General features: G+C 52.6%; 1 protein-coding gene across 1 annotated transcript in view; it reads right to left on the reverse strand.

Moving 5' to 3' along the window:
• Positions 1-299: 299 nt before the first annotated feature.
• Positions 300-15,607, reverse strand: part of P2RX3 (purinergic receptor P2X 3) — a 366,171-nt gene continuing 350,863 nt past the window's right edge. The window contains exon 12 of the mRNA XM_078674358.1: positions 300-3,757. Within this exon, the coding sequence (XP_078530484.1) occupies positions 3,629-3,757 (129 nt within the window). The 3' untranslated portion in view covers positions 300-3,628. The remainder of the gene's footprint in view (positions 3,758-15,607) is intronic.

Genomic DNA, 15,607 nt, shown 5'->3' on the forward strand with positions numbered 1-15,607 from the left:
TCACAGAACTAACTTAAGACAAAATCCTAAACTTACTACTCTTGGTATTCACAGAAGTTAGGATTTTGTCTTAAGACAGACTTAAGTTAGGATTCTGTCTTAAGTCTGTCTTAAGTCTGTCTTAAGACAAAATCCTAACTTCTGTGAATACCAAAAATAGTTAGTTTAGGATTTTGTCTTAAGTTAGTTCTGTGAATCGGGCCCATCCACTCCTGCTGCAACATCCACCATAACCAATTCTTACAATCCTCCACCTTGTATAGATGCAACTACATGAGTGTGGGAAGAAAAAATACAAGGAAGGTAAAATGAATCTTTATTGTTAAAAAATGTTAGGTTACAATGATACTATATAGAGAAGCAAGACAGAATATACAAGTCATGGTGCATTGCCCTCAGTGTGAGTACTTGGTCCCACAACCCCCATCAGAAAATACTTTGCTTCCACAGAAGACATGCACGGAGGGAGAATCATTTCCTGGTTAGATTGAGTGAGATCTCCATGGGTCTACACGCATACTGACAGAGGTCAAACCCTTGGAAGAGAAAGGCACAAGTAGCCATGTGGAGAACCTCACACGTATGGTGATGACTAGATATCTACCAATGTCAGGACCATATCCCTTGGGAGAGCTTTGGAATCTTTTCTGATTGGGATAGAAAGTTCTTCTCCAGTTGAAGTTTCAGAAGAGCTCAGGTGAGGAACTTACGATGAACTAGTTACAGTGTTGGGTTCGCATCTACTGCGTTCCTCTCTTATTGTTTGGGTTGGTGCTGACATCCTCACGAAACAAGATCCTCTTTGGCGGAGGAGCATAGATCCTCTGCGGCGAGGAAATCAAGATCATTCCTATTTACAATTCTAAGTTCATATTTGTTGAGGACGCTGACTTCACCACTGCGGAGGCAGATAATATCCACCTCTGGAAGGAAGCTGAGATTGACTCTCTGGAAGACACCACGCTCATCTTTGGAAAGGAAGCAAAGATCGCCAATGGTAAGTACAGTGACGCCTCGTCTGCTAAGGATGTTGAAATCAAATCTCAGATAATCTTTTGGGAGAATGCGGAGACCATCGTCCTCAGGAAGTAGCTTTTATCTCGCGAATAGGAGCACCGACCACCTCTGGTGAGGACACAGAGAAGAATCTTCTCTGGTTAAGACAGGAAGGTCTCTTTGAAGGATGTGTTGTGAACCCTAATGACCCATGACTTTTGCACTTGTTGCTTGGTAGAGTAGCATGACATAGGTACTTGTATGATTTGGTCTTGATATAAAAGTTTGCCGGCTTGTGGTGTATTTTTGTGCTTGCATGGTATAGACTTATAGAGGTCTTTATAATTAGTGATGCTTTGTTTAGCAATAACATGTAGAATGCTCTGTGAAACAGATCTCATTGCTAGTATTGTATTGTGTACATGTGTGATTATTACAACTTCTTCTCTCAAACATCTTAGGGAATAACTGCTGTCTCTTCACGCGTTGCAAGAACTGTCTACTCACAGATCTTTTGCTACTACAGTGTAGACAACCTGTACTTTATCTGTTAGCCTAGTATGGGAATGTAGTTATGTGAAGAGCTGTGAAGGATGAATACACAGTAACCAAGAAGAACCTGGGCTGCTGTGAATGCAAAGGTTGAAGAGCTGAGGTATGCGGGGACGCGCACATGTCCTCAAAACAGCAGACAAGGGTGTAGGATTTTAGTAGGATTATGTTTTAATGCTGAGGATCTTTTTTTAATTCAGTTTTCTATTATTCACTTTTACCAATGTGCAATAGATGATGCCATTTTTATACATAAGGTTAATGCATAATGTAGACCTGTAGATACACCATTGGCATACCATGATGTCCCAGAACCTAGTTGTGAGAGGGGGCTGCTACCTAAAATAACCCACCAAGGCCTCTGGTAAGTCAGATGCAGTTTCCAGACCAAGCTATCCGTGTGAAATAGCTGGTGGTGGGCAGTGAGGACTGTGTCTGTTTTCTCAGCATCACTGGCCCACACGCTAGCTCCAGTAGTCCAGCGTCCACTGGACGTCTACCAGGGAGGTCACAATCCTTGGCATCCATCAGTGGCGTATCCATTGAATGCTCCACATTGGGCTCTACTGATGCTATCTGAGCATTTGTGATGCATTCATCTCTGGTGTGAATTGAGAATAGAGAATCATGGCAGGTAACGAGGCGAAGCCCCTCTGTGCTGAGGATGCTGAGGTACCCTCTGTCAGGAGACTGCAATCATCTCAGACTTGAACTGCAGCATCCTTGGCCTCAGTTTTCAGAATGAAACAAGGGTACACTGGTGAAGACATTAAAGTTATCTCTTTTGAAGACTTTGAGGTATTTCGGAATATGATCAGATCCTTTGCAGTCCTGAGGGTGGGTGATGTATTATTCTATGATGAAACATTTCTCTTAAGAATGAAGTTCAGTCCAGTGTGTCTGACTTTGAGGAACATTAAAGGGCCCATGGCCAGAGACATGGGTTACAATACTTTGGAACGATCTCTGTTGACGACATGAAGAGCTGTGGTCACTGGAGGTACGCACGGTTGGTAAGGGCGCAAATTTTGGTCACATTGTGGCATAGATAAGTGTAGCTTTTTACAAATGATGCATCACCTGATCTGAATCACAGAGAAAACAAAGTGTGTAAAAAATACAAAATGCTGGAGGTTTTCTGGGTAGAACATGGATATTTTTGGGACAATATTAATTGTGAAAATGGTTAGTCATTATATCAGAGTGTCGTTGGATAGAATAAATCGTTGGGTGCACAAGCCCTCGTGTGTGGTGGAGTGTCTTGTGTTTCTATGCATTGGTTGTAGATAGGAGTTTTTCGAAGTTTGTATGAAGGGCAGCTATAGGTAACGCTGGTCTTGAATGAGAAAGACAGATGGACAAGATAACTAGACATGTTAGATCTTAAAAACTGTTTGCCGACATGCGTAATAGTAAGTTGGATTGGATTTGGAAGGTCCTTGAGTGTCAATTGGTGAAGACATTTAAAGTTGAAAGTTCACTGACAACTCTGTTTACAGGATAACTGCACATGAAAGACCTGTTGGGTGTTATGTAGGTGCACGTTGGCTTCAATTGTCAAGTGTGGAATGGTTATGGTACAGAATATGAGTAAGTGTATATGTTGATTGTATGTGAAAGTGCGATGAAGGAAAACTGCAAATGGCTCAAGGGTGGAGGTCTTTGATCCTTTGGAGTGCAGGATGCTTTGAACTGGAGCCCAAAGGGCTAGTTTATGTGAAGTGTTTTGGATGGCGGATGATAGTCATTATAAACTAGTTGTGGATTATGGTTGCATGAAGAAGACGATTGAATCAAAATGTTGATTGGAAGGTACCAAGTTGTGAATGTTGACAAGTGCTGAATGCTGTTGAGTGTGTATGACCTATGATGAGAAATAACAGTTCTATGTGATGCAGAAGACACTGGTCCATCCATCAATCGTTGACGTGGAAGTCAGAGCTTGCAGCAAGAGGTTCTTACTGGGTTGCATGTGGGTTTCAGGATTACTGGTGGTGTAAGCGCACAGTTGGGGACTCCGCACAGCTTTCCCCTTGAGAGGTGGTTTAGAAGGTGGGCTTCTTGACCGGCGGGCCAGGCCTCAATGTCCAAGGGAGAACGCCCCTGAGTCTGTGGATCGCTTCTCGTCGATTCTTCCAGAAAGGGTCTGGTTACTCTTGTACATTTCCGTGTGATTGGAAGTCATGGACCTGAGGCTCACTTCTGTTATCTGCAAATAAATTGAGAGAAAGAGAGTTCAGCAAGGAAAGCACTCAGTGTTTGATGTTTGTTTTGACACCTGTTTGAGTTGTGGAATTTCCAGACAACTTTAAGCTACAACTTGCTTACTATTGACTAGAACCTGACATGTTGGAGCCAGGAGTCAACTTTGTGGGCCAAACCATATTTTCCATCAGAATATCCCAGGATAAACTGAGGATGTAGGCATGGCTAGTAGGCAAAGAGGTGTGTTGGTGACTCTCCTGCCAGCCACCACCCCACCTGACCTACTGGAAGAGTCAAGCAAAATTACCCTTAATTTCTCTTTGTGTTTTAGTTTTCACTCCAGATTTGAACCATATCACTCTTCTAACTGGAAAAGATCTGAGAAACCCTGTGCACCCGCCTGAGGAGACTGCTTCCTCTTCAACTCTTCCACCTGAAAAACCTTGCTTTTGAGCTCTGGCTTCCTGTGTTTTCAGAGTTATTCTGCTAAGTCTCATTTTATTTTACTGTGCCCCGCTTCTTGTACAGGGCAGTGCCACCTTCCCCCACCTCTCTATTCTTTTATTATGTTACTGTACTCATGCAATAGCCTCCATGCTCTTGTTTGGTTGGATCCACCAATACTCTGTCCACAGCTGCACCCTCTGATCTGTTTCCCATCTTCCAGCCAGACTCTGATTTACTTTTTTAACCCCAAATGTTATGTCATCCAAGACAGCCTCTTGCTTCCTTGAGAGCAGCACCGACATTGCCCCCCTCCCCTCCTGATGTAAACAAAGTTACTTTTCCAAGGCTTGAACTGGTGGTTTTCAATCACTCTGCCCCAAAATCCATCCTGACTTCTTACACTTCCAAAATTCCTTCAATTTACACAAATTTGAAAGCACAATCTGCAGCCGAGACATTACAGACAACACCCAGAGTCCCCCTCCAATCCCTAGACTAAACACTGACTGACTGTCCCATCCTAAACTTCCAAACTGCTAATTGAACCAACAAGAGCAATGTTTTGTGAGGCCTTCTCCAGTACATTTACAAAAAACAAATTCCATTTACAAAGGCTACTTTGGTTCACGGATGCTTACAAACATAAATCCATCCTAACCGTGGGAATGCCCCGGACACACCAGATCTCCATAGTTCCAAAGAGAAAGTCACAACCAAAAAAAGGTAAAGTAGAAAAGCAATGCCTCCTCCTTGCCAGAGTCCACAGGCAGAAGATACAAACAAAACACGATTTTATGTTACTTGGAGATGTTAAGCCATTACTAGCTCAGCAGAAATATTCAACATGGGGAAACTGCTCTTAACATTGGGGGTGTCCACACAGTTCTTAGTAAGAAAAGCCCCCTCCATTTGTAGTAATATCCAATGGAAGCTCTGCGGCTACTCCCCTCTGGGGCTTACAGTTCTGTTTTGCAAAGGCTCATGGCTTTGAGTGAAAGGTTTCTCTATTACATTCAAATTTGAAGCGGTAGACAACACTGCTGAGACCTTTGTAGACACTTCTACTATTAAGTTCAACAGAAGAACATTCTGGGGAGAGTAGACAACACTGTCACTGTGGCTTACATCAATGATCAGGGGAGTACTTGTTCCAAATCCCTGTGCCTGCTGGATACTAAATTGGGGGCTTGGGAACAGAATTGTTCCACGGTTTTGTTAGCAGTGTTAGAAAGGCGACCCCGGGGGAGGCAGAAGAGGTCTGACTGACCACCCCTAGGTACCCCTCTCCTTCGAGAAGTAGCCGAGCGTACGGAGGGGCCTCCTGAATGAGGGTCCTCTCCGAGGATCGTACAGCCGAGTAATCACAACACTACAAACGGACACCACACAAGAGATCAAGTTCTTAAGCTTTTATAAGTAGAAAAGGTTGCTGGTTCTTGGTGGTATATACAGATGGATCGAAGGATCCGTAAGTCTCGGAAAAGGGGGTAGGTAGCGGGACAGTCTAGCTCTGGGCGGAGGAAGGGATACCCTACGCACAGCTCTCAATCCTCGAGCTGGGGGGTTCCGAGCGGTTCGAGCCGCGGCAGCGCCAGCAGGCTCTCAGATGGTTCAGCAAGGTAGGCCACGACAGCGCCAGCAGGCTCTCAGATGGTTCAGCAAGGTAGGCCGCGGCAGCGCCAGCAGGCTCTCAGATGGTTCAGCAAGGTAGGCCGCGGCAGCGCCAGCAGGCTCTCAGATGGTTCAGCAAGGTAGGCCGCGGCAGCGCCAGCAGGCTCTCAGATGGTTCAGCAAGGTAGGCCACGGCAGCGCCAGCAGGCTCTCAGATGGTTCAGGTTACCGGGGAGGAGTTCGTCTGGTGTCGGCCGTGACAGCGTCAGCAGGGCTTCCAGTCCAGGATACAACTGACGTCCTAATCCAGGGCTGGCCCAGATATAGGAGTGGAGTCCTTTGATGTCCGGACCCTCGCGCCTGGGGGTCAGAAGGGCCAGGATGATGGTGTCCAGACACCCAGCAGGGGGGTGGAGCCAGCACCCAGGGAGGCCGGAGGGCGATCAAAACCAGGCGTCCGGGGACGGCTGGAGGGCCATCGAAACACCCTCTTCTCCGGGATCTGTCGAGTGGCCACTCGACCACCTGGGTGGATCTTGGTGCCTCGATGTCTGGGCTTCGCTGGGGCCTGGGCCGGAGCAGAGGCCACGTGGTCGTGACGTGGTGGGCCCAAGATGGAGTCGGGCACGGCCTCATGCTTAGGCCGTGAGGGGCCCACGATGGAGCCATGTCGGTAGTGGGGGTCCGGGATGGTGGCCGGACCAGCAATGCTGGGGCGTGCAGTGTCGGGCAAAAGGGCTGCCCGATGCTGGGTGGAGGGCCGATGTCGTTCTGGGCTCGCCATGCGGAAGGAGTAGGACCACGCCATGAGGCCGGGTCCAACACGCGTCCCCCCAGCTGAAGGCAGGGGAGAGTCACCCATCTTCTGTAGTAGGGGATCTCTGTGTATAGTCATAATCTAGTGAATAGTCCCGCCCATGTGCGTGGACCCCGGAGCAATCAAAAATAATCTCTTACAGTGTCAAAAAATGCAGAAATGCATAGACACTTAAGAGAGAATTTAAAGACAGATAATGCAGCCAAAAAAGGCTACACTGTCCAGTACTTCAACTAGAAATTCCACCACAAAATCCACAAAACAGCAAAGCCTGTACAGATTTCCCTTGCTTAACAGCAAAATCCCTCAGGAATGATAGAGAGAAGAACCTGGACAGACAAGCCCCATAGGCTGCCATTATGTGGCTTAAATAGGATACTGTGCCTTTAAGGAACCTTCCAGAACCTTCTCCCAGTATCCCAGAATGCATAGCAGGTCCAACTTAGTTTCAGTTCTTTTTTCCGGCTCCTGCAAGCAGGACCCTGGAGCATTGAGCTCTCCCTTTTCAAGGGTTTTGTTGGTGTTTTTCACTAAATTCGATTTTCTGGTGCTTTTAAAGCACTTTGGTGACTTTCTTCTTGGGTTCTGCACTCTTTTGTTGTCCATAATGCCAGCATTATTTGACAAATGCCCGGAGTGCTCCAGGAAGAAGGCCAAGTCAGACCCCCATGAGGTCTGTATTCTCTGCCTTCCCTCTTCCCACATCCCTGAGGAGTGTGTGATCTGTAGAGGCTTCTCTGGCAGGACCCTGAAGGACAGGAGGAAGATCAGACTTCAGGGCCTTGAAGAAAGAAGACTGAAGGCTCAAGGTGGGTCTGGAGGGGCTTCTACTGCCCATGCTGTGGCCTCTGGGGGGCTCCCCAGGGGCAGGAAGTCCAGCTCACGCCCTAGCTCTCCGTCTGGGTCAGTGGCGATGACCACGACGTCGAGAGGAAGGTCCACGGCCAGTTCCCGGTCTCCCCAGGGCTCTGGGTTGAGAAAACGTCATCCGTCGACGTCGAGGGACGTTTACAGGCCGCCGTCGAAGCCGGTGTCGATTTCTTCGTCGTCGGCGTCGAGTGGTCGACATCGGAGGACTCGGCGTCGGCGCTCGCCGTCGAGGCGACACCGCCGTTCGCCGTCGAAGACGTCGTCGTCGAGGGGATCCTCGTCGTCAAGGTCGCCGTCGAGACGGGAGAAGTCTCCGGCGCCGAAGACGTCGACGTCGAGACATTCAAAGAGATCGACGTCGAGGCACCCCAACCTCTCGTCTTTGAGTTTGGCGGCATGGCTCCTGAAATAGTGCAATATGGCCATCTGAATCTCCCAGAGGATTGTATGGACATACTGAAGGAGGCTAAGCGACCTTCCACTAGGACTTCTTATGCTTACAAGTGGAAGAGGTTTTGCATCTGGTGCAAGTCTAAGAGCTTTAACCCTACTACGTGCAAGGAAGATGTTATCCTTCCATATCTACTACATCTGGCGCAGTCGGGCCTTAACGTCCATTCCATTAAGGTTCATCTGGCTGCTTTGACTGCCTACAGGAAAGGCCCTTCACAGACTTCCTTCTTCCAGATCCCTGTGATCAAAGATTTCTTGGAAGGCTTGAAGAAAGTGTTCCCTCCTGTCAGGCTTCCTTCGCCTTCGTGGGACTTGAATGTGGTGCTGTCCAGATTGATGAAGGAGCCTTTTGAACCCATTCATAAGGCTTCGTTGCAGCACCTGTCCTGGAAGGCGGCGTTCCTCGTGGCCATTACATCGGCCCGCAGGGTGAGTGAGATTCAGGCATTGTGTTGCCAAGAACCTTATACTGTGTTTCATGCTGCTAAGGTTGTTATGCGTACTCACCCTAAGTTTCTTCCCAAGGTTGTTTCTGATTTTCATATCAATCAGACTATCACTTTGCCTATGTTCTTTCAGAATCCGTCATCTCCAGCGGAAAGCTCTTTACATTCCCTGGATGTGAGGAGGGTGCTGAAGTTTTATCTTGATAAGACTAAAGGTATTCGTAGGTCAGACCAATTGTTCATTAATTATGGCTCAGTCAGGACAGGTCTTGCTACCTCTAAACAGTCCATCTCGAGGTGGATTGTGTCCTGCATACAATTGTGTTACTACAAAGCTAATAAGACCTTAGGGGGTAAACCTAAGGCTCATTCCACCAGAGGCAAAGCTGCCACGACTGCTATGCTTCGTAATGTTCCCTTTGCAGAGATCTGCAAGGCGGCCACTTGGAAGTCGGTCCATACCTTTGCTAAGCATTACTGCCTGGACACTGATGCCAGGGCAGACGCTCAGGTTGGGCAGGCTTCGCTGCGGAATTTGTTCGCACAATAGTGGCGTGATTTCATTTTCTCCACCGCCGCTTGTTGTGGGGATGGGCTTGCCATTCTATTCACTAGATTATGACTATACACAGAGATCCCATACTACAGAAGGAGTAGTTTCTGTCCTGTAACTCCAGTTCTGTAGTAGGGGTATCTCTGTTATAGTCATAAGCGCCCTCCCGCCTCCCCGGTGGAGATTTGTTCAGGTACATAATGCTACAGGTCTGGCGTTTTTACGCCTCCAAAAAGAACTGAAACTAAGTTGGACCTGCTATGCATTCTGGGAGAAGGTTCTGGAAGGTTCCTTAAAGGCACAGTATCCTATTTAAGCCACATAATGGCAGCCTATGGGGCTTGTCTGTCCAGGTTCTTCTCTCTATCATTCCTGAGGGATTTTGCTGTTAAGCAAGGGAAATCTGTACAGGCTTTGCTGTTTTGTGGATTTTGTGGTGGAATTTCTAGTTGAAGTACTGGACAGTGTAGCCTTTTTTGGCTGCATTATCTGTCTTTAAATTCTCTCTTAAGTGTCTATGCATTTCTGCATTTTTTGACACTGTAAGAGATTATTTTTGATTGCTCCGGGGTCCACGCACATGGGCGGGACTATTCACTAGATTATGACTATAACAGAGATACCCCTACTACAGAACTGGAGTTACAGGACAGAAACTACTCCTTCTTGGGGATTCTCCTCGCCGAGGCGGAAGAATCGGGACAGGCCGTCAGCATTGGCGTGGTCGTTGCCGGGGCGATGCTCCACAGTGAAGTCCATCCCCTGCAGCGAAATGGACCAGCGCAGCAGTTTCGGGTTTTCTCCCCGCATCTGCATCAACCACCGCAGGGGCCGGTGGTCGGTCTGTACTCGGAAGTGGGTGCCGAAGAGGTAGGGCCGGAGCTTCTTGAGGGCCCACACCACGGCGAAGGCTTCCCTCTCGATGGTGCTCCATCGCTGCTCTCGTGCCAGTAGGCGTCGGCTGATGAAGGCCACAGGCTGGTCGATGCCTTCGGAGTTAACTTGGGACAGGACCGCCCCGATGCCGTGCTCTGAGGCGTCGGTTTGGACCACAAACTCTCTGCTGTAGTCGGGGGCCTGGAGCACAGGGGCGGTGCACATGGCAGTCTTCAGAGTTTCAAAGGCTGCCTGGCACTCGGGGGTCCAGTGTACCTTCTGTGGTAGTTTCTTTGAGGTCAGTTCTGTGAGGGGCCCCACAATGCTCCCGTAGTTCTTTATGAATCGCCGATAATATCCGGTGAGCCCCAGGAAGGCGCGGACGGCGGTTTGGGTGACTGGGGGCTCCCAGGCCCGGATGGTGTCTATCTTTGGTTGGAGGGGAGCCACTTGACCGCTCCCCACTTGGTGTCCCAGATAGGTCACGGACCCTTGGCCTATCTGGCACTTACTGGCTTTGATGGTGAGTCCGGCCCGCCGAAGGGCCGTCAGGACTGTCCAGAGGTGGGTCAGGTGCTCGTCCCAGTGGAGGCTGTACACTGCAATGTCGTCGAGATAGGCAGCGCTGTACTCCTCTAGACCGGCCAGCACTTGGTTCACTAGTCTCTGGAAGGTTGCGGGTGCGTTCTTCATGCCGAAGGGCATCACTTTGAAGTGATAGTGGCCATCTGGTGTCGAGAAGGCCGATCGCTCCTGTGCACCAGGGGTAAGGCCAATCTGCCAATACCCCGCCGTGAGATCGAAGGTGCTGAGATATTTGGCGGCCCCTAGGCGATCGATCAATTCATCCGCCCTGTGGATGGGATGGGCGTCGGTCCTGGTGACGGCATTCAGTCCCCTGTAGTCAACACAGAACCGGAGCGGCTCCGGGGGGGGCGGCTTTAGGGACCAGGACAACGGGACTGGCCCAGGGACTGTTGGATGGTTCGACTACCCCCAGAGCTAACATCTTGGCCACTTCGGATTGGATGCAGGCCCGGACCCGGTCGGGCACTCGAAAAGCTCGGTGTTTTACAGGCGGGCTGTCTCCTGTGTCGACATCGTGGACACACCACCGGGTGACCCCCGGAGTGAGGGAAAACAGATCCGCAAACTGCCCCAGCAGCTTCCGGCAGTCCTGTTGCTGCTCTGGGGTCAGGGAAGAGGAGAGCGTGACCCCTTCGATGGAGCCGTCTTTCTCGGTGGTGCTGAGGAGATCTGGTAGGGGTTCGGAGTCATCCTCAGCTCCGTCATCGGTCGCTAGCAGCAGGCTCAGTTCAGTGCGTGCAAAGTGTGGCTTGAGCCGGTTAGCGTGCAGAACCCGGAGGGGGTTCCGGGGGGACTCCATGTCCACCAGATAGGTGACGGGGCTCTTGCGTTCCACCACTTTGAAGGGCCCCGTCCATTTGTCCTGGAGGGCACAAGGTTCGACCCGGCTCGAATTCGATGGACGAGGCGTTCTGGTCATACCAGCGTTTCATCTCCTCCTGACTAGCCTCCAGGTTGGCCTCGGCAAGTTCCCGGAACTTCCGAGTCTGATTGCGGAGGGTCAGGAGGTACCGGTAGACATCGGGTGGGGCCTCTCGAACTGCTGTCTCCCAGCCTTCCTTGACCAGGCTGAGGGGGCCTCGGACCGGGTGTCCGTACAAGAGTTCAAAGGGGCTGAACCCCAGGGACTTCTGGGGTACCTCTCGGTAGGCGAACAGGAGGCAAGGTAGCAGGACATCCCATTTGCGCCGGAGGGGTTCTTCTAAGCCCTTGATCATCCCCTTCAACGTTCTGTTAAATCGTTCCACTAGTCCATTTCCTTGGGGATGGTACGGGGTGGTGAATTTATAGGCGACCCCGCACTGTTGCCATAGGGACCGCATATGCTTCGAGATAAAGTTGGAGCCTCGATCACTCACGACTTCTCGGGGGAAGCCGACTCGGGAGAAGATGCTCATGAGGGCTCGGCCCACCACGGGGGCTGTGATGGTTCGGAGGGGAATGGCTTCGGGATAGCGGGTAGCATGGTCAACCAGGACGAGGATGAAGCGGTGCCCCTGCGAGGTTCGAGGGTCCAGGGGCCCTATGATGTCTATCCCCACTCGCTCAAAGGGGGTAGTCACCACGGGGAATGGCTGGAGCGGGGCTTTGACTTTCCCCCCGCTCTTCCCGCTGGCTTGACAGGTCGGGCAGGTCCTGCAGTGGTTAAGCACATCGGTGCGCATTTTTGGCCAGAAGAAATGGGTCACCAGGCGGCTGTAAGTTTTGTCCTGCCCCAGGTGCCTGGCGAGGAGCACATCATGTGCTAAGTTCAGGAGGAAGTCTCTGAATCGGAGGGGTACGACCAGTACCCGGCCGGCCCCTAGTTCAGCAATCTTTTGCTCACTGTAGAGAAGGTGGTTGTCCCAATAGATCCAGTGGGACCCCGCGGGGTCTCCAGCTGCTTGGGTAGCGGCTTGCTGTCGAATCCCTTCGAGGGAGGGGCAGGTTTTCTGTTCCTGCCGGAACTGTTCGCGGGTGGGGCCACCTTCTTGGCGCCTTTGGGCGAGTTCTGGGAGGTGGTCGAGCTCGGTGAGATTTTCTTGGTCGGGCCCTTGGGGGCCGTGTTCGGGGTCGGCGTCCTCGGGGACGACGGGCGGCGGAGGGGCGGGCCACTCCGGCTCCTCGGTGGGAGCTTCCCCCGCTGGGGTGGCGGCTCGGGCGGTCATGGAGCGGGTGGTCGCACAGACCCACTCAGGAAGGCCTAGCATCCCCAGGTGCTCTCTCCGTTCGACGTTAGCCCAGGGGGAACTTTCTAGGTCGTTCCCAAGGAGGCAGTCCACGGGGGCATCGTCGCGGACAGTCACTTTCAGCACGCCCGACACTCCCCCCCCACTCGAAGGGGATGCGGGCCATCTGGCACAAAGTCTCGGAGTTATCTGCGGACCGGACTGGACAAAGGACGTTAGGAAGGATCTGTTCCGGGGTCAACAGATGGCAGCGGACCGCTGTCACGCTGGCCCCAGTGTCACGGAGGGCTTCGGTCCGGCGTCCATTGATGGTGACCCACTGGCGGTATTTCTGGGTGTTGCCGGGGATCGGGCCTCGGGGGATCAGGTCGTGAGTACCCAGGCATGCTAAGGTCATGGCGGCGGGCTCCCACTCGGCTTGCTCGGGGTTGTCGTCCTCCTCCTCACTCCTTTCTTCACCCAGGGCAGCGGCTGCGATCTGGCGGGTTGGGGGACCGGTGGTGCCGGGTCGCTGATTCATTGGGCAGAGGGGGTCATTCGCATAATGACCCAGTCGCTGACATCTGTGGCACGTAATGTTTGGGCGGGGCCCCGGTCGGGCTGGGGGGCCCCCTCTCTGGCCCAGGGATGGCGACGTGGAGGTGGGGGAGGACCCCTGGGGGACGTCTCGACCCCGGCTCTGGCCTATTCCGCCGCCTCGTGGTCGGTGGTTCCCCGGGGATCCCCGGCCGTAGTCTCCCAGTGGACTCCGGGGAACTCGGGTGCTCACCCATCTATCCGCCTCGACAGCGAGTTTTCGTGGCTCAGTCAATTTGCTGTCGAGGAGGTGTTGCCGGAGTTCGATGAAGCAGTTATTGGACAGATGTTCCCATAGAATGAGGTCGATCAACTGCTGGTAGGTGGTGGCCTGACAGCCTCTGACCCACCCCTCGAAGGCTCTACTGTAAAAGTTCACATACTCCACCCACGTGGTACCGGGGATTTTCTTGCAGTCTCTGAATCGCTGCCGGTACATCTCGGGGGTGAGCCCGTAGCGAGTGAGGAGGGCGGTCTTCATGTGCTCGTACGAGGTCATCTCGGCATCAGGGAGCTCCAGCAGGGCGTCCCTTCCTTCGTTGATAAACTTCCCCCACAGGCCGGCGCCCCAGTCCTTGAGGGGTACTCGATGGGCGGCCATGGCGACCTCGTAGGCTTTGAACCACTGTTGGATGTCGTCGTTCTTATAGTACTCTTTGACGACATCCTTGGGTATGTGCACCTTCGTGTCCACCGGCGGGGGCGAGGTCTTACCCCCGGCGATGGCAGACTCGTTTGCCTTGGCTTTAAGTTCCATTTCTTTGAGGACGCGCTCGTGCTCGAGCAGGAGTTTTTTCTCCTCGAGGGCTAACTTCCTTTCTGCCAGTTGGATTTCTCCTTCTTGTCTGAGTCGAGCAAGATCCAACTCGTGGAGCCGGTTCCTCTCTCGTTCTCGGGCGTCTTCGTGGGAGAGGCCCTTGTCTGGGTTTGCGGGTCTCCCTCCCGCTGGGTTCGTCTCGGCCTCCGGGCCTCCGTTCGGGCCCGGGTTATCTTCACTCGGGGTGGCGCCTCGCCGGCGTCCACCCAGGCCTGCAGGGCCGATTTAAAGTCTTCTTTGGTGCTTAAGCCAGTGGTAGCGGTGCCTAGCTCTTTGCAGAATTGCTTTAGCTCCTTGTGACTGTAGTCTTCCATTTTCTCTTTCTGGAATTCTGTGTTCATGGTCGTAGTGGGTTTTTCTTGGTAGTGAGTGAATTACTCTCTGTACGATCTGCGTGGGCTCGGATCCCGGCGCTTGCCACCAATGTTAGAAAGGCGACCCCGGGGGAGGCAGAAGAGGTCTGACTGACCACCCCTAGGTCCACCTCTCCTTCGAGAAGTAGCCGAGCGTACGGAGGGGCCTCCTGAATGAGGGTCCTCGCCGAGGATCGTACAGCCGAGTAATCACAACACTACAAACGGACACCACACAAGAGATCAAGTTCTTAAGCTTTTATAAGTAGAAAAGGTTGCTGGTTCTTGGTGGTATATACAGATGGATCGAAAGATCCGTAAAGTCTCGGAAAAGGGGGTAGGCAGCGGGACAGTCTAGCTCTGGGCGGAGGAAGGGATACCCTACGCACAGCTCTCAATCCTCGAGCTGGGGGGTTCCGAGGGGTTCGAGCCGCGGCAGCGCCAGCAGGCTCTCAGATGGTTCAGGAAGGTAGGCCGCGGCAGCGCCAGCAGGCTCTCGGATGGTTCAGCAAGGTAGGCCGCGGCAGCGCCAGCAGGCTCTCAGATGGTTCCGCAAGGTAGGCCGCGGCAGCGCCAGCAGGCTCTCAGATGGTTCAGCAAGGTAGGCCGCGGCAGCGCCAGCAGGCTCTCAGATGGTTCAGCAAGGTAGGCCGCGGCAGCGCCAGCAGGCTCTCAGATGGTTCAGCAAGGTAGGCCGCGGCAGCGCCAGCAGGCTCTCAGATGGTTCAGGTTACCGGGGATGAGTTCGTCTGGTGTCGGCCGTGACAGCGTCAGCAGGGCTTCCAGTCCAGGATACAACTGACGTCCTAATCCAGGGCTGGCCCAGATATAGGACTGGAGTCCTTTGATGTCCGGACCCTCGCGCCTGGGGGTCAGAAGGGCCGGGATGATGGTGTCCAGACACCCAGCAGGGGGGTGGAGCCAGCGCCCAGGGAGGCCGGAGGGCGATCGAAACCAGGCGTCCGGGGATGGCTGGAGGGCCATCGAAACACCCTTTTCTCCGGGATCTGTCGAGTGGCCACTCGACCACCTGGGTGGATCTTGGTGCCTCGATGTCTGGGCTTCGCTGGGGCCTGGGCCGGAGCAGAGGCCACGTGGTCGTGACGTGGTGGGCCCAAGATGGAGTCGGGCGCGGCCTCATGCTTAGGCCGTGAGGGGCCCACGATGGAGCCATGTCGGTAGTGGGGGTCCGGGATGGTGGCCGGACCAGCAATGTTGGGGCGTGCAGTGTCGGGCAAAAGGGCTGCCCGATGCTGGGTGGAGGGCCGATGTCGTTCTG

Source organism: Lissotriton helveticus, chromosome 1_1 (genome assembly GCF_964261635.1).
Source record: "Lissotriton helveticus chromosome 1_1, aLisHel1.1, whole genome shotgun sequence".
Classification (NCBI taxonomy): domain Eukaryota; kingdom Metazoa; phylum Chordata; class Amphibia; order Caudata; family Salamandridae; genus Lissotriton; species Lissotriton helveticus.